Here is a 21,049-nt window from a genome sequence, read left to right on the forward strand (position 1 = left end):
AAACTGCCGGCCATTTAGTAATCCGGTCAAGAATTGCAAAACACACTAAATGCCCGTCAGTTCCATTTATTTTTAAAAATCCAGCTCAATCCACAACATATAAAACAATCCAAACTTAAAGCTGGAACAAATCTTTTTATGCTTTCTATAATAGCGTTTATAGCGGTACCATTCTATTAAATTAAATATCTAACAAGTAAAAATGTCTTAGAACAAGGTGAGGGCGATCATCCACGGGGAATTGAATTTTAGAAATTACATCGACAGAAGGCGTCCCTCTGAAGGGTGTGAAGGAGTTCGTAGGAGTGAGTTTCACAAATATCACAACACTCAAAAGGACACCAAAGTAAGCTAATTTTCTTTTATTTTCTCGACATTCAGTACATCGACAAAAGGCGTTTCTCTGCCACTCAGGTCGAAGCCGCCGTTGCTAGGAGATCACGTTACAATCATGATAATTGAGTTCTGTCTGTCAAAACTAAATCTTACAAGATAATACAAATACCCGCTTGGGGGCTGTATTCGAGACTGATAGAGATACCAACCGCTTCATCGTTACGCTCTGAAAACTGAAAATTCCGTTTAAGTTTTCAGTGACCTTTCAGGTAAGAATTTGAAACTTAGTCAAAGATCGACTAATGTGTATTTTCTAGAGTCGGTAAAATAGTATTCATATATTGTTTAACCGTTTTGGTTTAAGTTTTCGTGACTATGAATGGAGATTTAGACAGTAGTAGCTAGAGCTGTTTTCTATGGCTTTTTTTTTTGACTAACCATTCTTTCTTTCTTGTACTAAACACGGGCGTTCATTGAGCATTCAATTTGATCATAGATCATAATGCCTTTACCGACTGCCATTAAACATCAGCAAGAATGTACACCGATAGATGGATTTATCCAGTTATGTAGAATGTTGCAAATTTCTGTGATAATTTCACAAAAAAAATATATATATAAAATACTTCTATAATTTCATTTCAGTGATCGCTTTATAATTTCTAGGAGGTTAATAAAGTTACAAAGTTGATAGGCCTAAACATGTTTCTTTGACCAAAACTCCCGTTAGTCACGCTATGTTGTAGTGATAGCTAACTCGATCAACACTAGACTGGACGGATAACATCAGGTCAACTATCGAACGATCACGTCTTTACTTCCAACCCAGGCACAGAAAATAAATTGCATATTTGCGCGCACTGTTTATGCATGCGAAGGTGAGGTCACATACGTTATTCTGTTTGAGTCTGTGTAAACAAGGTAGGGATGCAGTTACAATACGATACAGTTAGAGATAATTTAACAAAAGCACTGCAAAATATCATGTTACCAGTACAATGTACAAAAATTGGACCGAGAGGAGACTGGATCGAGCAGATTTTTCCTTGCCCCCAGTCCCTGAGAATTTTCTCATGTAAAAAGTCGCGCTCTATTGATTCGATGGTACTTGTAACTAAGGTTGATAGCCCAAATCGTGTAGTATAGCAATATAGACGCTTGGGTTTTCAAGGGCTAGTGGTCACTAACAAACACGCACGTGCTGTTCCACGTGGAATGGTACAAACAAATTTTGTTCAACTTTCTGCTTTCCAGGCCATTTAGCAGTACAAAATGAAGTACAAGCTTGTACAAAATATAGATATAGAGAGAAAATAAAATTAACAAAAGCATTTTGAAAAAGCTATTCAAAAAGAGGAAAGTTCTTTCAGACCTGAAGTAAAAAGAAAATTTTTTTATGGAAGACATGGAGACGAAGACATGGATGCTGGAAAGATTTTGTTTCTGTTTTTTTCCCCCAGATTGAGCTGCGAGGTGCTGTAAGGGACCAGAGGAAAAATAGGACAATGATGCATGATATAAAATCCACATTTCTTCCGAAAATCAATCTTTGAACTTATATTTTATCATAAATTCATGCACGTGAATAGCTATTGACATTCGTAATTGTTCTTTGAATGGCTTTCGATTCAATCGTAGTCAAGTATTTGTATAGGTGTTAAAATAAGTGTTATGTTTTGTATTCAATACTCAGCCAGCGAAACAGTGATGTTATGCAAATCGCGCGCTTTATGTAAATCAGTACCTTGTAGCTCTTGCACATGGTCGCTACCTCCAGAAACAGCAGGAAATAAAGACAACTTCTCGGCTCAAAAAACACACTTAAAGATCAGAAATACGCTTCTTTGTAGTGTCTTGTACTGAATTGAGTAAGTAGAAGTAATTAGAATACGTACTGTTTACATTTCCATTGAATTGAATCGAGACTTAACTCGTATTTTATATTTTCTCTTCGACGAAGTACAGCAAAGTTGAACTCCAATTTCGCTGCTTTAGTGAGAAAAATTTGTTCAAATCTTTCGTACAATGAGTACAAAAGTTGCCAGTTTGATTTTAAAAGTTTTGATTGTTATGTTTAAGGGTTCAACGGTAATCGTGGTGTTATCCAACTTATTTTATTATAACTAAAACGTTTTACATACGTTGCTCCCCGCCATGTGGTCACACACCGCAATCACGTGACCACCACAGGTAGCCCAAACTACATAACACTCCTTCCTTCCTTATGAAAGTCAATGTTCTAAACAATCAACAACTGTTCCAATAATATAAACAAATTAAATCATAATGTCAAATGTTCCTATGACTCTGTGATCAAACGCTGAGGTGGTTTCCTCGCTCGTAGTGGGTAACGTCGACCTGATGAAGGTGGTTTAGGACTTGGTTTCCCTGCTGCATCTCTTGTTGATATCACCTCTGAGGGGGTTTCTTGGAGGGTCTGCCCTTTCGCTTCAGGTTGGACTGGTATAGGTGGGATTGGCAGAGCTCTATCTCTTTGGGGTACTGGCAGCTGTTGTGTTGGTGAGTTTACATACCCCTGTGGTACAGATGGGTTGACATCCCTTTGAGGTACAGGTGACAAAGAGTTTCCCAACGTCTCCGGGAACTCTTCTCTCCTGGGTGGCCACACATTTTCTGTAAATTCTTTAAGTTGGTCAATGTGGCGTTTCCAAATGAACTCTCCCACTTGGACTTGATAGGTTACTGGGCCTAGCTTGGTCAGAACAACGCCGTGACTCCAGGATTCCTTAGTATTAGATCGGTAATCTTGAACTAAAACTGGATCTCCAACACTAAAATGTCTTTTTGGTGTTGTACTGCAAAGCCCTTTTTGTGGCCTTGCAACCTTCTTTGCCATGTCAGGGTGTAGCACATCTAGTCTAGTGCGTATACGCCTACCCATTAGCAGTTCAGCTGGGGTATATCCAGTAGCCGTGTGGGGTGTGGTTCGGTAACTCAAAAGAAAAGAGGCTATCTTCTGATTTAGTGTTCCTGGCTCCTTTCTAACAGTTTTCATTGCTTGTTTAAAGGTTCGAACCGCTCTTTCCGCTTCCCCATTAGAGGCGGGATGGTATGGGGCACTTAAGATGTGTTTGATCTTGTTACATTTCAGAAACTCCTTGAATTCTTGAGCAATAAACTGTGGACCGTTGTCTGAAACTAGTTCTTCAGGTAAACCATGTGTTGCAAACACCATACGCATTGCAGCAATGGTTGCTTCAGCAGTAGTGCTAGACATACGTAGGACCTCTAACCATTTACTTTTAGCATCAATCACAATCAGGAAGGACTCCCCAAGAAATGGACCACAATAATCAATGTGAAGTCGCTGCCAGGGTTTATGGGGCCATATCCAGGGATTATCTGCGGTAGTTGGTGCCCTACTATTTGAGCTTTGACACTGCTCACAACTTCGAACTAGCTGTTCAATGTCTGTTTCTAGGCCTGGCCACCAAACATGTATCCGGGCCAAAGCTTTCATGCGTACAATTCCTGGGTGGTTCAAGTGTAATTCAGCTAACACCCGATCTCTGCATTTTGCTGGTATCACCACCCGTGTCCCGCGCAACAGGCATCCATCTTCTACACTGAGCTCCTCTATCTTGGTGAAATAACTTTTCAGATTGTCTGGCACTTCATGTTTCTCTGGCCATCCATGCAATGTCCAATACAGGACTCGGGATAGTAGAGGATCCCTAGCTGTTTCTGTGCGTAGGAGGTTGACATCAATTGGTACTCTTTCAATCTGTACTTTGTTGACTGCTCCAGCTTCATCGAATTCGAAATCCAGTTCGGTTGACTCTGTTTCTGGCAGCCTTGACAATGCATCGGCGTTTGCATTCTTCTTGGAGGACCTATACTTGATATCATATTGATAGGCTGACAGTTGTATCGCCCATCGCTGTAATCTTGATGCTGCAATAGCTGGGATTCCCTTTTTTGGACCGAACAATAATGTGAGGGGTTGGTGGTCGGTCACAAGTGTGAACCTACGCCCATACAAGAACTGTTGGAACTTCCTTATGCCAAAGATTATGGCCAAGGCTTCCTTCTCTATCACTGAATAGTTCCTTTCTGCTGATGTTAATGCTCTAGAGGCGTAAGCAATTGGACGTTCCACACCTTCTTGACTGACATGAGAAATCACCGCCCCTAGGCCAAAAGGAGAGGCATCTGCTGCTAATTGTACTTCCAGTGCTGGGTTGTAATGGACTAACACTTTGGATGACGTTAACGTGTCCTTTAAGGCTTGAAAAGCTTGCAGGCATTCCTCACTCCAAACCCAGGGAACATCCTTAGCCAACAGCTGGTTGAGTGGGGCTGACAGCGAGGACATGTTAGGAATAAACTTTCTGTAATAATTAACTAATCCTAAAAAAGATTGCAGTTCAGTTTTGTTCTTAGGTTCTGGCACCCTCTGCACCGCTCGTACCTTTTCTGGCGAGGGGTGGATTCCCTCTCTGTCAACTACGAAAGCAAAATACTCGATCTTGGGCTGCATGATACTACACTTGGATGTCTTCAGTTTCACTCCACGTGATTCCATTCTTTTCAGAGTTGCATGCAAATTTTTTGTATGCTGGGGAGTGTTCTCTCCTGTGACTATCAAGTCATCTAGGATCCCTCCAGTGTGACTCAAACCATCTAGTAGCTTATCCATGATCTGTTGAAATAATGCCGGTGCCGCTGCTACGCCAAAAGGAAGCCTTGTGTATCGGTACAGTCCTAAGTGAGTAGTGATTGTCACATAGGGCTGTGATTCTTCATGTAAAAGAACCTGCTGATAGGCATTACTGAGGTCTAGCTTGGTGAAAAGCTCACCCCCATTCAACTTAGTAAACAGTTCTTCAGGGGTAGGCATTGGGTATTCAGGTACATCCAGGTATGGGTTTAATGTTACCTTAAAGTCTCCACAAATTCTGACTGAACCATCAGGTTTCAATACTGGTACTATTGGTGTAGCCCAGTCAGAACTTTCAACTTTCTTCAGAACTCCCTCTTTTTCTAACCGACTTAGCTCTTCAGCCACCTTATCCTTGAGAGCATAGGGTACGGGGCGTGGCTTGAAATATTGAGGTGTTGCCTTTTCTTTCAATTGGAGTTTGGCAGTAACTCCTTTGATGGTGCCCAGTTTCCCATCAAACAAGGTTGGGTACTGTTTCTTTAAATCAGCTAATGTAGGCTTTGGACAATTGACTCGATAGATATTACTTATCTCTTCCCAGTTTAATCTCACTTTTGCCAGCCAGTCTCTCCCCATTAATGCTGTTCCCTTACCTCTAGTAATGATTACTGGCAAATCAGCTTCTTGACCAGAATACTTGACATGAACTAGGGTCTCCCCTACTACTGGTATGATATGACCTGAGTAGCTTTTTAAAATAACAGCTGATCTCTGTAGTGGTTTTGCTCCGAACTGATCTTTCCACATCTTCTCTGGTATTACAGTGGCTGCAGCTCCCGTGTCTAATTCTAGCTCGCAGGGAGTGTCATTGATAGTAATTGGGACCATAATTGCATCAGGTTTTCTGGTTTTATCTAGACTGAGGTTCCACATGGGCCGTTCATCGGGATTATATTGGTCACTATCACCACTTTCAGACTCACTAGACTCACTACTTTGTTCTTGGTGGCCAACCAACTTGATCCTAGAATTTTTTTTCTTCTTCTTTTTCAACTCCACTGGCTTCCTCAGATCTTGTGTTTTGACTCTTGTTCCCTTCTTGCCTTTTTCAGGGCATTTTGGCTTAATGTGCCCCTTTCTTTTGCAGGCATGACATTCTGCATCTTTGAAAACGCATTTCTCTGGGGAATGGTTACTTCTTCCACATCTAAAACACTCTTCCCTTTGGATATAATTTACTGGGGATGATTCAGTGCGAAATTGATTCATTTCTTTATTTGCCAATTCCATTCCCACAGCAATTTCTATGGCTTTCTTGAGAGGTAACTCTTCTTCGCCCAGCAATTTCCTTTTGATGGACCTGTCTCTCAGACCACAAACTAACTTGTCTCGCAGGGCTTCGTCACGAAACGCTCCAAAAGCACAAGTTTCTGCTAGTTTCTGAATCTTAGCTAGAAAATCTCTTACAGACTGGCCTTCCTCTTGCTCATACTTGTGAAACTTATACCTCTCAGCAGTGACAATGGGTTTGGGCGTCAAGTGTCTCGCCATGATTTCCACTATTTCTTTATAGGACTTCTCGGTTGGCTTGGTTGGGGCTGTTAAATTCTTTAACAACGAATACATCTTACCTCCCATTAAGGTAACTAAACTTGCGACTTTTTTGCCCTCTGGGACATTATTGACTATGAAAAACATTTCCAACCGCTCCACATACGTCAACCAATCTTCGTTGTCGGGATTGAACTCGTTCATTCTTCCAAAACAACTCGCCATTGCTGGGCCAAGACTGCTTATTCCAGGTTGATTTTCGGCACTTGCCGTCGCTTTATCGTTCATTTCTACCAATCGATTACTCCGCTCCTCGTCGCCAATGTTATGTTTAAGGGTTCAACGGTAATCGTGGTGTTATCCAACTTATTTTATTATAACTAAAACGTTTTACATACGTTGCTCCCCGCCATGTGGTCACACACCGCAATCACGTGACCACCACAGGTAGCCCAAACTACATAACATTGATAACAAAAGCAGCTCATTTTTGGTGTTTTTAGAGTAGAATCCTTTCGATACTTGGCGCTTGTTTATGAGCTCAATAATTTTGGAATCTGACATCAAAGGTACAGAAACTTTTTAAAAAAATTTATACTCCAGTGTATTAAGGACTGAGCTATGAAAGCTGCTCGACAACTTTTTATTTCTTGTTTGCTTGAAATCTTGCCGTGCATATTTATTTTAAAAAACTACTTTAATACATTTTTTATTATGTGTGTACCGCCGGCAAAAGACTTTATTATGTGTTGTGGAATATCTTATTCTATTGTCTTTATTAATTTTCTGCACAGGCATTAAAAAATAGCAAAGTTTCAACGGTCTAAAAAAAAATAGCAAAGCGAAAAACCAATATAAAAAAAATATACGAAATTAGGGTTTCATTTTCTATTCATTGTTGTTGTTATAGAAGCAAAGTAGGCTCACTATTTTCTATAGTCAAGGCTACGTGTCAACAGTCTTTTTTTGAAAAAGAACAGTTCGTCGAGAATATAACCTAGTTTAGTCTTTTAGAACCCAATTTTATTCTAAGAAATACCTTTTCACAGATGAGTGAATTTTTTTCAGGTGTGTGTGGGTATTTTCATCAATATTAATAATATGTATCACTTTTATATTTGTGGTGTACCCGCGCTGATTTTATGATCGGTTGGCATGGAGACGACAGGCGTCAAAATAGCAATATATATTTTCATTCATTTGTACATTCGTTCATTCATTTATTCGCATTTATTTTTTTATTAATTCGTACATCCAAACATTCATTCATCCATTCATCTATCTGCACCTAAACGTAGTCGGGTTCGAGAAGGTCATGTCATCGAAGCTAAGACTGAAAAGGATTTTGGGTACTCCGAAATGTGTATTATATTTGCATATAGACATGTAAAAATGCACAGTAGAGCAAAGTCGGTTGACCTAGATTAACAACATGCCAAAGCCATGATGCATAAAATGTGCACAGGAAGGGAAACTGCAATACGCATGAAATTAGCATAATTGTTTGTCCTTCCATGCTCCCCTTCGGTCTTAGCTTTGATGATATAACCTTTTTTTGAACCTGACAACGTTTTTTCAATTAGGTGTATCCATTCATCCTTCCATCCATCCATCCATCCATCCATCCATCCATCCATCCATCCATCCATCCATCCATCCATCCATCCATCCATCCATCCATCCATCCATCCATCCATCCGTCCGTCCATCCGCCCATCCGCCCATCCGTCCATCCGTCCATCCGTCCATCCCTCCATCCGTCCATCCCTCCATCCGTCCATCCATCCACACCCCCCCCCCCCCCCCCCCCACCCACACACACACTCATTTTTATGGACCACTCATCATTTATCCCCTTTGGGAGTTGAAGGATTAAGGATGGATCACACGGTTTTTTAAATACTTTATTCCTTGTAGGTTCTTTTAAGATGGACGTCTTTGCTCGCAAGTCCTTAGAGGCCCACAATAAATATCGAGCTCAGCACAACGTGCAGGCTCTCACGTGGTCTAACAGTATTGCACGTGAAGCAGAAGCATGGGCCAAGACTCTCGCTAAGAAAGGCAAGCTGATGCACAACAAGGACAGGAAGTCAGGAGAAGGAGAAAATATATTCATGAGTAGTGCAGCAGACTTTGAGAGTGTTGGTGCTGATGCTACAGACAGCTGGTACTCTGAGGTCGAGAAGTAAGTAATATTAATAAATATTAATAAATCCTTTGCGCCAAGGGTCACTGCCATGCAGCCACAACTACAAAAGACGAATTAAATTTCCTCTCTATTTATTGACTCAAGATCATTTAATCCTAGATATGACTTCAAGAGGGGTGGTCACCAGCCCCAGACCGGCCATTTTACGCAAGTGGTATGGAAAGAAAGCACAGAGCTTGGAATGGGCCGCGCGAAGTCCAAAAACGGGATGGTTTTTGTCGTAGCCCGCTATAAACCTGCGGGAAACAATCTGAGAGACTTTGATAATAATGTGCTACCAAAGGTATGCTGGTAACAGAAATATATACAACTTGTTGGGCGGGGGCAGCTAGTCGTCAGGATATTTGGGAGACTGGGTAGGAGGGGGTTGAGGCGGCGATACATCTTTGGTCGTTGGCCTGTCTATATACCACCATTGTACGTTTCAAGCTCTCTAGGTTTTTCTAAGCTACCATTGTTATTTAGAAAAAAATATGGCGGCTCTTCCAGCAACAACTTCGTTATGACGCCTTGCTAAATGTTGAAAGTTTGACGGAAAACCCCTGACGTCGAACTGCAGTTTGGGGTTTGCTGTACCTAGCAAGAACGTCTTGCTAAAGGTCTCGATTATATTTCTGTATATTCACTACAGGTGTCGTCAGGTCAAAGGTCACCAGGTACGAATAACGAGATCAACAGTGCTAAGCAACCACAACCAGCAGAACAGAAGCCAACTTACAAAGACGAAAACAAAGGTAAATAAGAGATTTTTAGAATAATCTATCGTGAAGCGCTTAGTTGAATGCGAGAAAACCCGGTTAAAAATCCGCTCCCGCCAACATTTCTGCCGCATGAGAAGGTTACCAATGAAGTGAAAAATTTAAATATGAAAATACTGATGTGTGCTGAAACGTCACGGCACACAATCTGAGGTGAGGGATATCATACCAGTTAGCTCGTCATATTTGAGGTACATTTAACCTGTTGTACATTGTAAGCTGGTAAAGGAACCAGTAAAAAAGGTTGCTTTTACCAGCCAAGTGGTAATAGTTTGGAAATAACCCAGTAATATTAAGAGCATGAGCAAGAATGAAATCCTATAACACAACACTACTGACATTAGTCACTACTAACATTCAAAAGCGAAAACAATTTTTAACTTAGCCATGTTTTTAATTCAGGGTTAGTATGATCTATCTTAAACCACTGTAAATTATTTATCCTCTTATTATTATTATTATTATTATTATTATTATTATTATTTTGTCGGCTCCACAAACATGAATCAAATTGTCAGCCCTAAAAATTCATGAGTAATTTATAACATTCTAATCCTGTTTGTGCGTTTCGTAACACATTGATAACCTAATAACATAAAATTGCTTCATTGATTCAGGAATTTATTGATTTATAATCCGGCATATAATCATAATATAATCATTTTTTCTTTTGTCTTATTCTATCATATAAACACTCCTTTCTACCACCTCTTTCCATTTTACTCCGACGAAGGACTAGCGTCCGAAACGTCAGTAAGTTTTTTTATCTTTTCACGGTGTAAAATTTACCTTTTTATCATTACTGTTTCATTAGAAACACCGACGCAGCTCACACTAGTGTTTAGCTAGTTATATCTTCTGATTTATAATCATAGTAATGTTTAGAAAACCTATTGATATTATTCACGTCTGTCCTGTGAGCAAAGTGGTCAGAGGTCATGCAAGACGAATCAACCGAGAGGGAGGGATGCAGGTTTGTTACCTTTTGACTACCATACTAAGCTGTCGTCTCTTATTTCTTCATAGGAATGAGTCCAATCAATTTGACCATTAAACCAACCACGGTTACTCTAGATGGTAAGTACTTGTGTTACTTCCGCTTCCGGTGTTGGAATCCGCTGATTTGAAAATCGCGGGCGCATTTTTTAAAACCTAAGTGACGGTATGTATATATATATATGTACAGGGTTTATTCAAGAGTACTAACATTTTTCTTGTTTACAGGGAACAATATCTCCAATATTCTACAATCTCACAACAAATACCGTGTAATGCATGATGCAGCGCCATTGAAGTGGTCAGAGGTCTTAGCTCGAACTGCGCAGGCGTGGGCTGAGAAGATTGCACGCGAGGGACGCCTAGTTCATGCCAGTCGCGAGGATAGATACTACAAAGGCGAGAATATCTGCCGTATGTGCAGCCACTTTAACACTGATGATGCTATTAGAATATGGTACTCAGAGAGAAGTAACTATGACTACGACAAGCCGGGATTTGATCTGAGCACCGGGCATTTTACCCAGATCGTATGGCGGGATACCCGGGAAGTTGGTGTGGGAATGGCGAAGAGCCCCGATGGGAAGTTAACTTACATGGTGGCCCGATACAACCCCCCGGGGAATATTCTCAATAGGTTTGAGGTGAACGTTGTATCTGACGTTCAGTGATACTAACAGCCGAGGACTGCAGATAATCTGCGTCTAATGGCTATACGTATTAACTCACATTTATATTATTGGCCAATCATTGTTTAAGTAATTTTTCCATCAAGTATAAGCTTAACATCCTCGTAATCGAATACCAACTTACTTACATTTAAAATTATTTGTATCACTCGCATTCAATCATCCTTAAACCATTCAAAATCCAATATCTTTTTCGACTTTGCGCCTTTCATTGTCGGTTTATGATTTAATACATTAAATTCCTGTAAGAGTTAATCAAAATAACCTATAAATAATGAAAAATTATTATCAATCTCCTTAAATAAAATATTCGTACTTCTTTATTATAAGTGATTAAAGGTTTCTATCGCAGTCACGACTAACACTGTAGTGAGTTTATCTTCCATTATCAGGCGAGCTGCAGAATTTCTTTCTTTCTTTCTTTCTTTCTTTCTTTCTTTCTTTCTTTCTTTCTTTCTTTATTCATTTATTTATTTACAATTTTTTTGATGTATTCGCCGCGCATCCGGAAAAACGTTCGGACCGTGTTCGGAATTCATCCAGGAAATACCTTGTATTAGCTTCGAACCACCTTCTGGAATACTTTTGCGTAAATGCCAAAAGGCTTCAGCGAAACTATTTTCCTTGTTTATGCAACACAGTGTTAAAACAGCGTCAAATCAGAACACATTTCCTGTCCACGTGAGAGGTATTCGCGCGCCATGTGAAGCGCAATCATACAACAGCGAGCCGTTTGTGTTCGACTGATGCTGGACGAAACTCTTTCGTTCATTCTTTCTTTCTATATTTTTCTGCGTCGTATGTACAGTACGAACCCCAAAAACGATTAGTTATAATAAGTTGTAGGTCACTATAACTCATTCTCGTATGCATACTCATTATTTTGTCGAGCATGCGCAGTAAGCAATAAGGGCTCTGGGTATGATATTGAGTATAACTCACGAAATCTTGTCACGCTATGTAATTATTGGTCACGCTCACTTCTTCGAGACGTATACTCGAGTCCATACAATTTGAAAACGCTAATTTATAATCTACGAACTAAACAAGAAGAAATCGTCAGTTAACTTCAAGAAAGTAATGTTTCCGCACCAAAAAAGCACTTAACAAATTTATATTATTTTTTACCTTTTGTCTACGGTTATCAGTCATGCGTTGTCCCCTGTGTTGTTGACTCTCTCATACAAATTAATTTCGCGCGTCTTTGAACTTTGGAAAACAAATTTACCGGGGATAAATATCTCGGCGACAGACGTCACGTGACAAGCCATTATCGGATTAAAATGTGTTGAAAATTTGAATTTTTTGTTTTTTAAATTTAAGGCAGAAAAGATTGCACGGGATATAATGAAAATCAAGATAGACAACTAAGGAAAATTTTGTAATTGTTTTTGTTTGCACCATAATTTTGCACTTTCAACATATTTAAAAGATTTAAGTAAAAAAATATTTTTCAAAAGGATTCCCGTTCAAGTGGTATCAAGAAATAGTTTTCTGTCATTGTAGTGTCATTGTAATTTATGCACATTCGGTTCTAAATGTAAATGAGATCTTTTGTGTGTCTCCCCTATTTAAAAACACACATTTCATGTGTGTCTTTGTCCCGTCTTATCCTTCGACTCATTCAAACTTATCACAGGATATAGGAAAAACAAGTCGAAAATCTTGCAACACAAACGAAAATATCATCTGGAAACCAAAACAGTGAAATAGGAAAAACTAGCGCGAAAATCAAGGCAAGGTTAGTTGTCGATGTTGTCCCGAAAAGAAATGTTTTCATTGAGCGACAATTATACTAAAAAACAGATATATATTGATAAACGTTTCAAGAATAGTAAACGCCTTATTGCAAGCTTAATGCATCTGAAAAGAAGTTTTCACTCGCTTCCTAATGTACTTTGGTCTTTGACTTTGATCTCCAATTTATCTGATTTTGAGGTGGTTAGTTTCGGTGTAAAACAGAAATATTATGCTTCATTTTAAGCAGGGTAAAGTTTTATTTATTTAGACTATAAATTAGTAGTCGATAATTGTGTTTTTGGTGATATTTCTTGCAAGATTTTCGTTTTTAAAGCGGCCTACTTCTCCAAACGAACGAGTTTTAAGTTGAGTTGAAGCAAGATGGCGTACTTTTCATATTTTCCACTTCCTCATTCATCTCAAAACATCGTCTTAAAAGCATTCAAATTCATCCAAATTCTCTTTCCAATCCTAAAAGCTCGATAGCTTTCGATATTTCTTAAGATAACATATTGTTTTTTACCTTTCAAGTATAAAAACGTTCGTATTAAAGTCGATACTTTTTCGAGAATTCCTCGTAAATTAACCTGACAAATTCAAACGGAAATATTTGATTTTTTTTTTCCAATTTACTTGTAATTCGGTTCGTGTAGACTAGGGTCAATGCAGATCAGTTTGCGTTTAATTTCTTTAGTCGTTGCTGTCATTAAATCTCCAATTCTTGGCGGCTGCGAGTAGGTCATACTTAATAACACCAGGAATTTGCAAATTTGTTTATGGTGTAGTATAGTGGAGGTTGTCGACATCGACAAAAATAGATGACAAGATTTTTAACAATAAAAAAACTTACTTTGTTCATAAAAAATATTTCTAGAATTAAAGTTAATATGTTAAGAATGTCTTGTAGAGAACCAAATGCCTCTAAATGTTCAGTTTTAATGGTTTTTTCTCACAATATGATGGCATTTTTAATTTATTCATCATCTTTTCCAGCTGTGTGAATAAACGCGCTCAAGATAGACTCGTTCGTTTCTAGGCAACCAGATGTTTAGCTAAGAAGGAACGGATGTTGTCGTCAAGCGTTTTTTCATTTTTATTTCTTTAAATTTTGAATTGTTTTCCTTTTATTTTGAGAATATAGCCAGGGTAAAATCACCTTTAAGGATTAAAGTCCCAATATATGGCTACCAAATTGTAATTTTAAAGAAAAATCTTGAAATAAAAACTGTAGTAAAGTAACACTCTGCACGTACTTGATATTAACTATTTTAAACAATTTGTTCTAGAAATTACTTTTTCTATTTGAATAATTTCGAATCATTAGGGATCAGGAAAATATAGTGAGATATTGGGACAAAAATATGAGATCCCGAAGCAGCAAAACTACGGTTTTGAAGGCTTTCAATGACACCATTAACTTTACACCTAGAGATAGCTTTCAAAATTTAATCTATCATTAATAACCTGTGGGTTTTCCCCCGCTTTAATTTACCTTTGTATTAAGAACTTACTTGAGTGATCTCAAGTTTTATTATGTTAGCGCGCGCATCAACCACATCTCAAAATCCCTTGAGATATAAATATGGAATGCTTGGTTATGCATTAAAATATAGTACAAATATAGTTGTTCTTGATTAATAGCTTTAGTGTACTGATTATGTAACAAAAGGCAGCTCTGGAATGAGGGAATAAAAGTGCTATTTTCCATATTTCTTTGCAAGCCATCCATAGAAGTGTGAAACTTGATGAGTGCGAACACCATGTCTTTGAAACAGTACTATTTATGAAACATAGCACTATTTAATAATAATAATAATAATAATAATAATAATAATAATCAGATGTGCGCAAAGCGCTTTACAACAGTATAAGAAATATTTAAAGTGCAAATGAACCCTTTGACAATACATTCAGTACTGGTTCTGCATAAAGTAAATAGTTGATTGGTAAAATATTTCTTGATTTGAGTGATACGTCTCTAAGTTATGAAGGTTTGTACTTCCAATATGCTAATGATGGTGACGTCAGGTAAGGTATTTGAGTGTTTTTGCTGTAACTAGTAATACTAAATGCTGGCCATTTTGAAAATACAAATTTAAGATAGCTTTCATGTAAACCATGAGTAAAATAATGATGCTTTTTAAATACTGTTTCTATGAACCAGTTCGATTTTGTATATTTAATTAAGCCTTCAAAGACGTCACACTCATTAGCATATTGGATGTATAAACCTTCATAACTCAAATCAAGAAATATCTATAAATAAATAAAAACTAATAATATGCTTCTCTATGTAAAAAATGTTTTAAGTTGTTTTTTTGTTATTGTTGAAACAATCCAAACTTGCACATCCAGAGAGACGAAGAGCATTCCATTTAGTGCAAAATATTTGTATTATTGTTTCACGGATTACTGTGTTTGAACTGACTATGCAAACGCAACATTCAGGTTAAGCAAATTTTCATTAAAGATTCTTAATGAATAAAAATGATTTCAACTTTTATTTTATTAGCGAACTGACGCGACATGAACAGCTTTGAAAAACAGATCCTTGACAGCCACAACAAACACCGAGCTAATCACCAGGCTCCACCTCTGATTTGGAACGCTCGTCTCGCAAATGAAGCGCAAGAATGGGCCGAGCGGCTTGCTCGTGAAAATCGATTAAAACACGCGGACATAGAAGACGGTGAGAATATCTATATGGCATTTGGCAAGGATGTGAACGGAAAAGAAGTGACCTATAATTGGTACGAAGAAATCAAGAACTACAGCTTTGGAAGACCGGGCTTCCAAAGCAACACGGGCCATTTTACGCAGGTCGTCTGGAAAGGAAGTCGAGAGCTTGGTGCTGGGAAGGCCGTAGGGCAGGATGGGAAGGTCTTCGTGGTGGCTCGCTACAGGCCGTCAGGAAACAACCTGAGGACATTCCACGAGAACGTCCAGCCATCTGTAAGTTAATTGGAATTTCTCAATGAGCACCTATGACATGCACACTGTAAAATATGACTCACTAAATATACAGCAATCGATAAAAAAAACCTATGAATTAATGAAGAATTAGAAAGCGCGAGCGCGTGCTGTGTGCAGTTATGAAGCACGCGAGAAGTGTTAGGAGAAACATGATGCATACTAAGATAATATTTCTGCAAATCCCCAAGTGCTTTATAACTGCACACAGCACAGCGAGCAAGTTTTTAATTTCTTTTATAAAATACAAATTACAAATTGGATCTGAATTACGCAACTTAAAACTGCGCGCGCGTGCTGTGTGCTCTCATAAAGCACGCGCGCCCAATCAATCAGAACGCGAGAGTTATAACAGCTATTTTATAATTTCCTTTATCAAAATCAGGGCATGCATAACTCACAGAGTGAATTTGTTGAATTTAGCGTGTTATTTTTTGTGGAGGGAGGAAAGCTGAAGATAATCGTAGAAAAACCCTAAAAAATCAAGGGGAAGATCTAACAAACTCTACTCACACGTGATACCTAGTCTTATAAATAATAATAAATATATATATATATACATACATATATATACTTAGTACCCTCGCGGGTTACAATGAGACTGATTAGATCTCTAGCAAAATACATGCTAATAATAGATAATAATAATGATAATAACAACAACAACAATAATAATAATAATAATAGTAATATTAAAGCTTACTTTCCTTATACTTTGTACAGAAAAAGGGTTCCAATACGGACTCAGGGCAGTGGGATCGCGTCAACAATAACGACAGAGAAACTGCTCCCAGAGTTGACCCACACAAAAGACACTCTGGCCGATGGGATAGTAACACAGAAGTCATGCGCAATCGCCAGCCACTCAACAAACGACACTCTGATGGGTGGCAATCATTGAGTATCAATGATGATCGATCTTGGATTCAACAAAATGCACCACAGCAAAACTCCAATCAGGAACCCGTAAAAAATATATCAACAAAACCTTCAAAGGTCAAAGATGACCAATCATGGATCCAGAATAAAGTGTCTAATACCACGCCTAGCTGGTCCGACCCGCGTAAAAGGTTGTCGAACGGGTATGATTATTTTACCGCTACAAGTGTTAAAGTACAGCAAAACGCGCCAAGTAAGATGTCCTGGAATCCTGCTGCCAAGCAAGACAAATACGACAACACATCAGCTAGAATGTTTAGCTTCTCTGAGCCAAACAATCGCATGTCTGGAGGCTGGGACGCCACTGATGGTAATACCAGGCAGGGGAAACCTAAGCAAGGGGGAAAAAAGAGAAGCACAGGTCGTTGGGACCCCATTACTGATTATAACCAGGCGTTTCCCAATGCTAAATGGGACTCTGGAAAATGGTTTGAGCCTGTTGAGGACAGTACGGTCAGTGTCACACAACAATCTGCACCATCAAGAAACTTTGAGGCACTGGACGATGATTATGGACAAGAACCAACACCCAAAGAGAAAAGCAACAAGCGGCATTCTGGTCGATGGCAGCCTGGGGTGAATGACGTAATGTTCAGGGAACCACAGCAAGAAAGAGTCTATTCAACCAATCAACCCTTGAAGAAGCAAGAGTCGACTGGTAAGGCTAAAAATATCGCTGATCGATGGGAAAAGTCCAGAGAATCTAACGGTGGGTCGTTGGGTAGAAATGGAAGCGTGGAGATTGATGGAATGCGTTACCATGGTATCCAGTCAGGGCGTGGCAAGACAAGGGAATCTATAAAACGATGGGAACAAAATGTAATGGATCAACCTGAGCCATCAAGCATGGGCAATAGATTTAATAAATCAAGTCAGTCCGTTACTTACCCGTCTAATTCAATCAACCAATCAAATCGATCCACTCGACCCAACCAATCAAATCAATCATACCCAACCAACCAATCAAATCGATACTCGTGGCCTAATCAATCAAATCAATCCACGGAACGATGGGATCCGTTGTGGCAAGAAGATAGACCTTCAAGCCAGAAGCAGCGACCAGCTAGCATCGAGGGATCCAAGATTCGTGAAGATAAGATTCAAAATACGCAAATTACTGAGTACGAATCCACTCCATACAGGGAACCACGAGAGAGAAAGGTAAAAAGTTCTTCAAATTTATCAACGCTCTCGTCAAAATCAGATTTGGAATTTAACGTTTGGTTTTGCAGAGGGAGGAAAACCGCAGAATCCGTAGAAAAATCCTTGAATTATGAAAGAGACCTAACAAACTCTAATCCGTGTGATGCCGATACCTGAAAGTCTATACACTTTGTTTTTGTTTGCTTCAGAGGAATTTTGTGTATTAAAGAAATAGAAAATTCGTGCGCGTGTGCTGTGTGTGTAGTTATAAAATTCGAGTGGTTTGGCAGAACACGATATAAGTGTTATGAGAAAACGCGATGGTGTAATGGATTCTCTTCAACAAAATAATATGGTATCTATTCACGCAAGCATACAGAAGAAACGCGATGAAATTAAACTCATGACACTTATTTTGTTTATAATCTCTAATAGATTATAACGACGATTGTTGACGACCCCAAGAAAACTGTTGTGTCTTCTTTAACGATCACTCTTAAGGGAAACGGTACGTAGCTTACTAGATACATGGAACTTTCTTTTTTGTAATTCGTAATTAATTGAAAAAACGATGTCGGGTTCAATAGGTCTATCGTAAGGTAAAGCTTTTTTCATTCCTTACACAGAGAGTCGAGTAAGTGGCAGATCAAAATCATCTGAAGGCGAGTATAAATGTATTACATCTTATGTTTGAATTGTTTTGAAATATTTTTTACATTTAATCAAAAAGAAATGATGTGGTTATTCGAAGGTTTTTAATTTTGCTCTCGTAGATTTGCGCCCAAAAAGTTCTTACTCGAGAGGATCCCGCGGAACACCCGGACGAGAGGGTAAGACTGTAGCTTGATATAACATGGTCACGTGATAATTATTTCCCGCCGTTTTATATGGAAATGATCACGCGATCTATCAAGGTTAATGATAGTCACGTGTATCACGCAATTGGTTCCCGCCATTTTATATGGAAATGATCACATGACCTATTAGTGTACATGTTATAGCCACGTGACAATGATTTCATTTCTTTCTTTCACACAGCATATACAAGCTACCCATATGCCGAGGCACGTGACAGAATGGTAGATTCAAGATCAAAATCTTCAGAAGGTTAGCCTCTAGAGACATCAATCTTGTTTAATTAAAAGTATGTAATTTGCATTTTTTTCCTCAAAATATTTGTATTTTTTTACCTTTAAGATGTAAGATCACGTGATGCACATCCTGTCAATGAAGGTGAGCTTAAAGATTTTTTAATATCGTATAAGTGGCCGTGTTGTATTGGCTATAAATTCACGAGCCGAAGGCAAGAATGTTGTAAACAACTTGTGAAATCCGTTTATAACTTTATAATACATATTTATACTTCATAAGTCCTTTGAGACATTTTGAATTCATATGCTAATTAGATAAAACCATTAGTGTTGTATCAGAACAGTATACATCCACTAGTGGCTGTATCTAATTAGCATTTTGATTGTGAGGTTTGTATCGGGTTTACATGATATTCATGTGACCTGATTTCTAAAGCTTAGACCCTCAATAATTATTCATGAATTTTACAAAGATTATAAATGTATGAATGCTAATATTATTGCGTTTGAATCAAAAGATGTTATTGTTGCGGAGGAATTCAAGCCACGACAAGCGCAAAATCAGACAAACTATGGTGAGTAGATCATGGATAAACATATGAAAAAATCCCATCCCATCCCATCTCTTCCCATCCCATCTGTTCCCATCCTTCTAACCATCCATCCATTCATCCATCCATCCACCATCCACACCCATTTGTCTATCTCATGTCTTCCCATTCCTTTTTCATTCCGTCTCGTCCTTCCTATTATCTATTCATCAATCTCTTCCATCCTTTCATGTGTTCATTTCTCCAGATACTACTGACGGATACCGTGCAATAAAACCTGTTACAAGGTTCCCTTCTCTCGGTCAGTTCGCACAGCAAGCCCTAGACACACACAACATCTATCGTGCTATGCACGGAGTCACAAACCTCATGTGGTGCGCCGAGATGGCTGATTCCGCGCAGGCCTTGGCCGAAAAACTAGCAAGAGATCGGAGCCTGAAACACACAACACGAGAACGCGGAGATGGAGAAAACGTAGCTATGTTGACCGGAGGCTCTAGGAATGCCGCTAAAGAGGCAGTCGATACATGGTATAGCGAAATCAAGAATTATAATTTCAATAAGCCAGGGTATCAACCAAAAGCTAGTCACTTTACGCAGGTTGTTTGGAAGGATACTAGAGAATTTGGAATGGGTTGCGCAACTTCGTCTGATGGTCGTTTAGTGGTTGTGGTAGCACGGTATCGACCTTCTGGAAACGTTCTTAGACGATATGAATTGAACGTGTTTCCGAAAGTTGACCTTATTGATTTTTAAGTCTTTGGCCGATATTTATAGCTAACTTGCAATAAAAAATAGAAATGCGCAACACTGGAAAACAAGAAAGATGTTGGACGCGACGGAGAACAAATTTCTTGGTCATGAAGTCTTATTTTTCAATTCCGTCAAAGACTTTGGTGTTCAAATTAGTTTGGTCGAGGATGGACACACGTGATACTTGTTTTAGATTTTAAACCAGACGAGAAGAAGACCGCTGAACAAGTGCACCACACGTAATATCCTTCAAGACTAAAGCAACTTTAAATTATTTCACTTGTATTCTTGTATTCATTCGGCATGCGATAAGGGGGGAAATAGACATTTGAAACTTAACTTTAAAAATAAATAAATAAAAAAAATTAGTTATAAAATTTTCTCAACTCGTGAAATAAAAATAACTAGCCAGGCTTTAGAACAGCAAATATTTTAAAGACTCTTAAATAAGCGCGAAACTGTGTTAAATTTTATTATAAATCTATAAGTTTAGCGTCTTTGAATTAACTCAATTCCTTCATATCTTCCTTTCTTTTTTAAGCCGAGGGAGATGGAATTCTCAAAAATCGTAAAAAAATATACTAGCAGTAGCATGATGAAGGTTTGGTCAGAGATGGACAATTCTTTGTATTACCATGTATCATATTAGTTTAAAATGAATTTGAATTAGAAAAAACATATTAAAATTTCTCAAGGAAA

At 38.6% G+C, this 21,049-nt stretch overlaps 2 protein-coding genes across 4 annotated transcripts; both read left to right on the forward strand.

Annotated features, from left to right (window-relative positions):
• Positions 1 to 490: 490 nt before the first annotated feature.
• LOC116287116 (uncharacterized) lies at positions 491 to 11,514 on the forward strand. 3 transcript variants are annotated; one of them, XM_031693746.1, is made up of 6 exons: positions 491 to 605; positions 8,429 to 8,696; positions 8,820 to 9,003; positions 9,352 to 9,454; positions 10,505 to 10,555; positions 10,703 to 11,514. In XM_031693746.1, exons 2-6 carry the CDS (start codon positions 8,440 to 8,442, stop codon positions 11,143 to 11,145), a joined length of 1,038 nt encoding a protein of 345 aa, XP_031549606.1. In that variant the 5' UTR covers positions 491 to 605; positions 8,429 to 8,439; the 3' UTR covers positions 11,146 to 11,514. The 3 variants fall into 3 exon arrangements, with proteins under 3 accessions (XP_031549606.1, XP_031549607.1, XP_031549605.1); XM_031693747.2 differs by lacking the exon at positions 491 to 605 and adding an exon at positions 2,071 to 2,204; XM_031693745.1 differs by lacking the exon at positions 491 to 605 and adding an exon at positions 6,997 to 7,080.
• Positions 11,515 to 12,735: 1,221 nt separating this feature from the next.
• On the forward strand, positions 12,736 to 21,049 carry LOC116287114 (uncharacterized). The gene is made up of 10 exons (XM_031693742.2): positions 12,736 to 12,904; positions 15,416 to 15,855; positions 16,597 to 17,973; positions 18,391 to 18,463; positions 18,582 to 18,617; positions 18,729 to 18,785; positions 18,994 to 19,062; positions 19,153 to 19,188; positions 19,565 to 19,621; positions 19,845 to 21,049. Exons 2-10 carry the CDS (start codon positions 15,430 to 15,432, stop codon positions 20,351 to 20,353), a joined length of 2,640 nt encoding a protein of 879 aa, XP_031549602.2. The 5' UTR covers positions 12,736 to 12,904; positions 15,416 to 15,429; the 3' UTR covers positions 20,354 to 21,049.

The sequence above is a fragment of the Actinia tenebrosa genome, unplaced genomic scaffold (genome assembly GCF_029948245.1).
Source record: "Actinia tenebrosa isolate PJP-AT-01 unplaced genomic scaffold, QUT_ActTen_1.0 PGA_scaffold12__29_contigs__length_12842862, whole genome shotgun sequence".
Lineage (NCBI taxonomy): Eukaryota > Metazoa > Cnidaria > Anthozoa > Actiniaria > Actiniidae > Actinia > Actinia tenebrosa.

Coding starts and splice junctions, on each gene's coding strand:
- LOC116287116 (XM_031693745.1), top strand. CDS start 7,047: ATGAGCTCAATAATTTTGGAATCTGACATCAAAG. Junction 9,004..9,351: donor ATAATAATGTGCTACCAAAG/GTATGCTGGTAA, acceptor TATTCACTACAG/GTGTCGTCAGGTCAAAGGTC. Junction 9,455..10,504: donor TTACAAAGACGAAAACAAAG/GTAAATAAGAGA, acceptor ATTTCTTCATAG/GAATGAGTCCAATCAATTTG.
- LOC116287114 (XM_031693742.2), top strand. CDS start 15,430: ATGAACAGCTTTGAAAAACAGATCCTTGACAGCCACAACAAACACCGA. Junction 18,618..18,728: donor CAGATCAAAATCATCTGAAG/GCGAGTATAAAT, acceptor TTGCTCTCGTAG/ATTTGCGCCCAAAAAGTTCT. Junction 18,786..18,993: donor CGGAACACCCGGACGAGAGG/GTAAGACTGTAG, acceptor TCTTTCACACAG/CATATACAAGCTACCCATAT.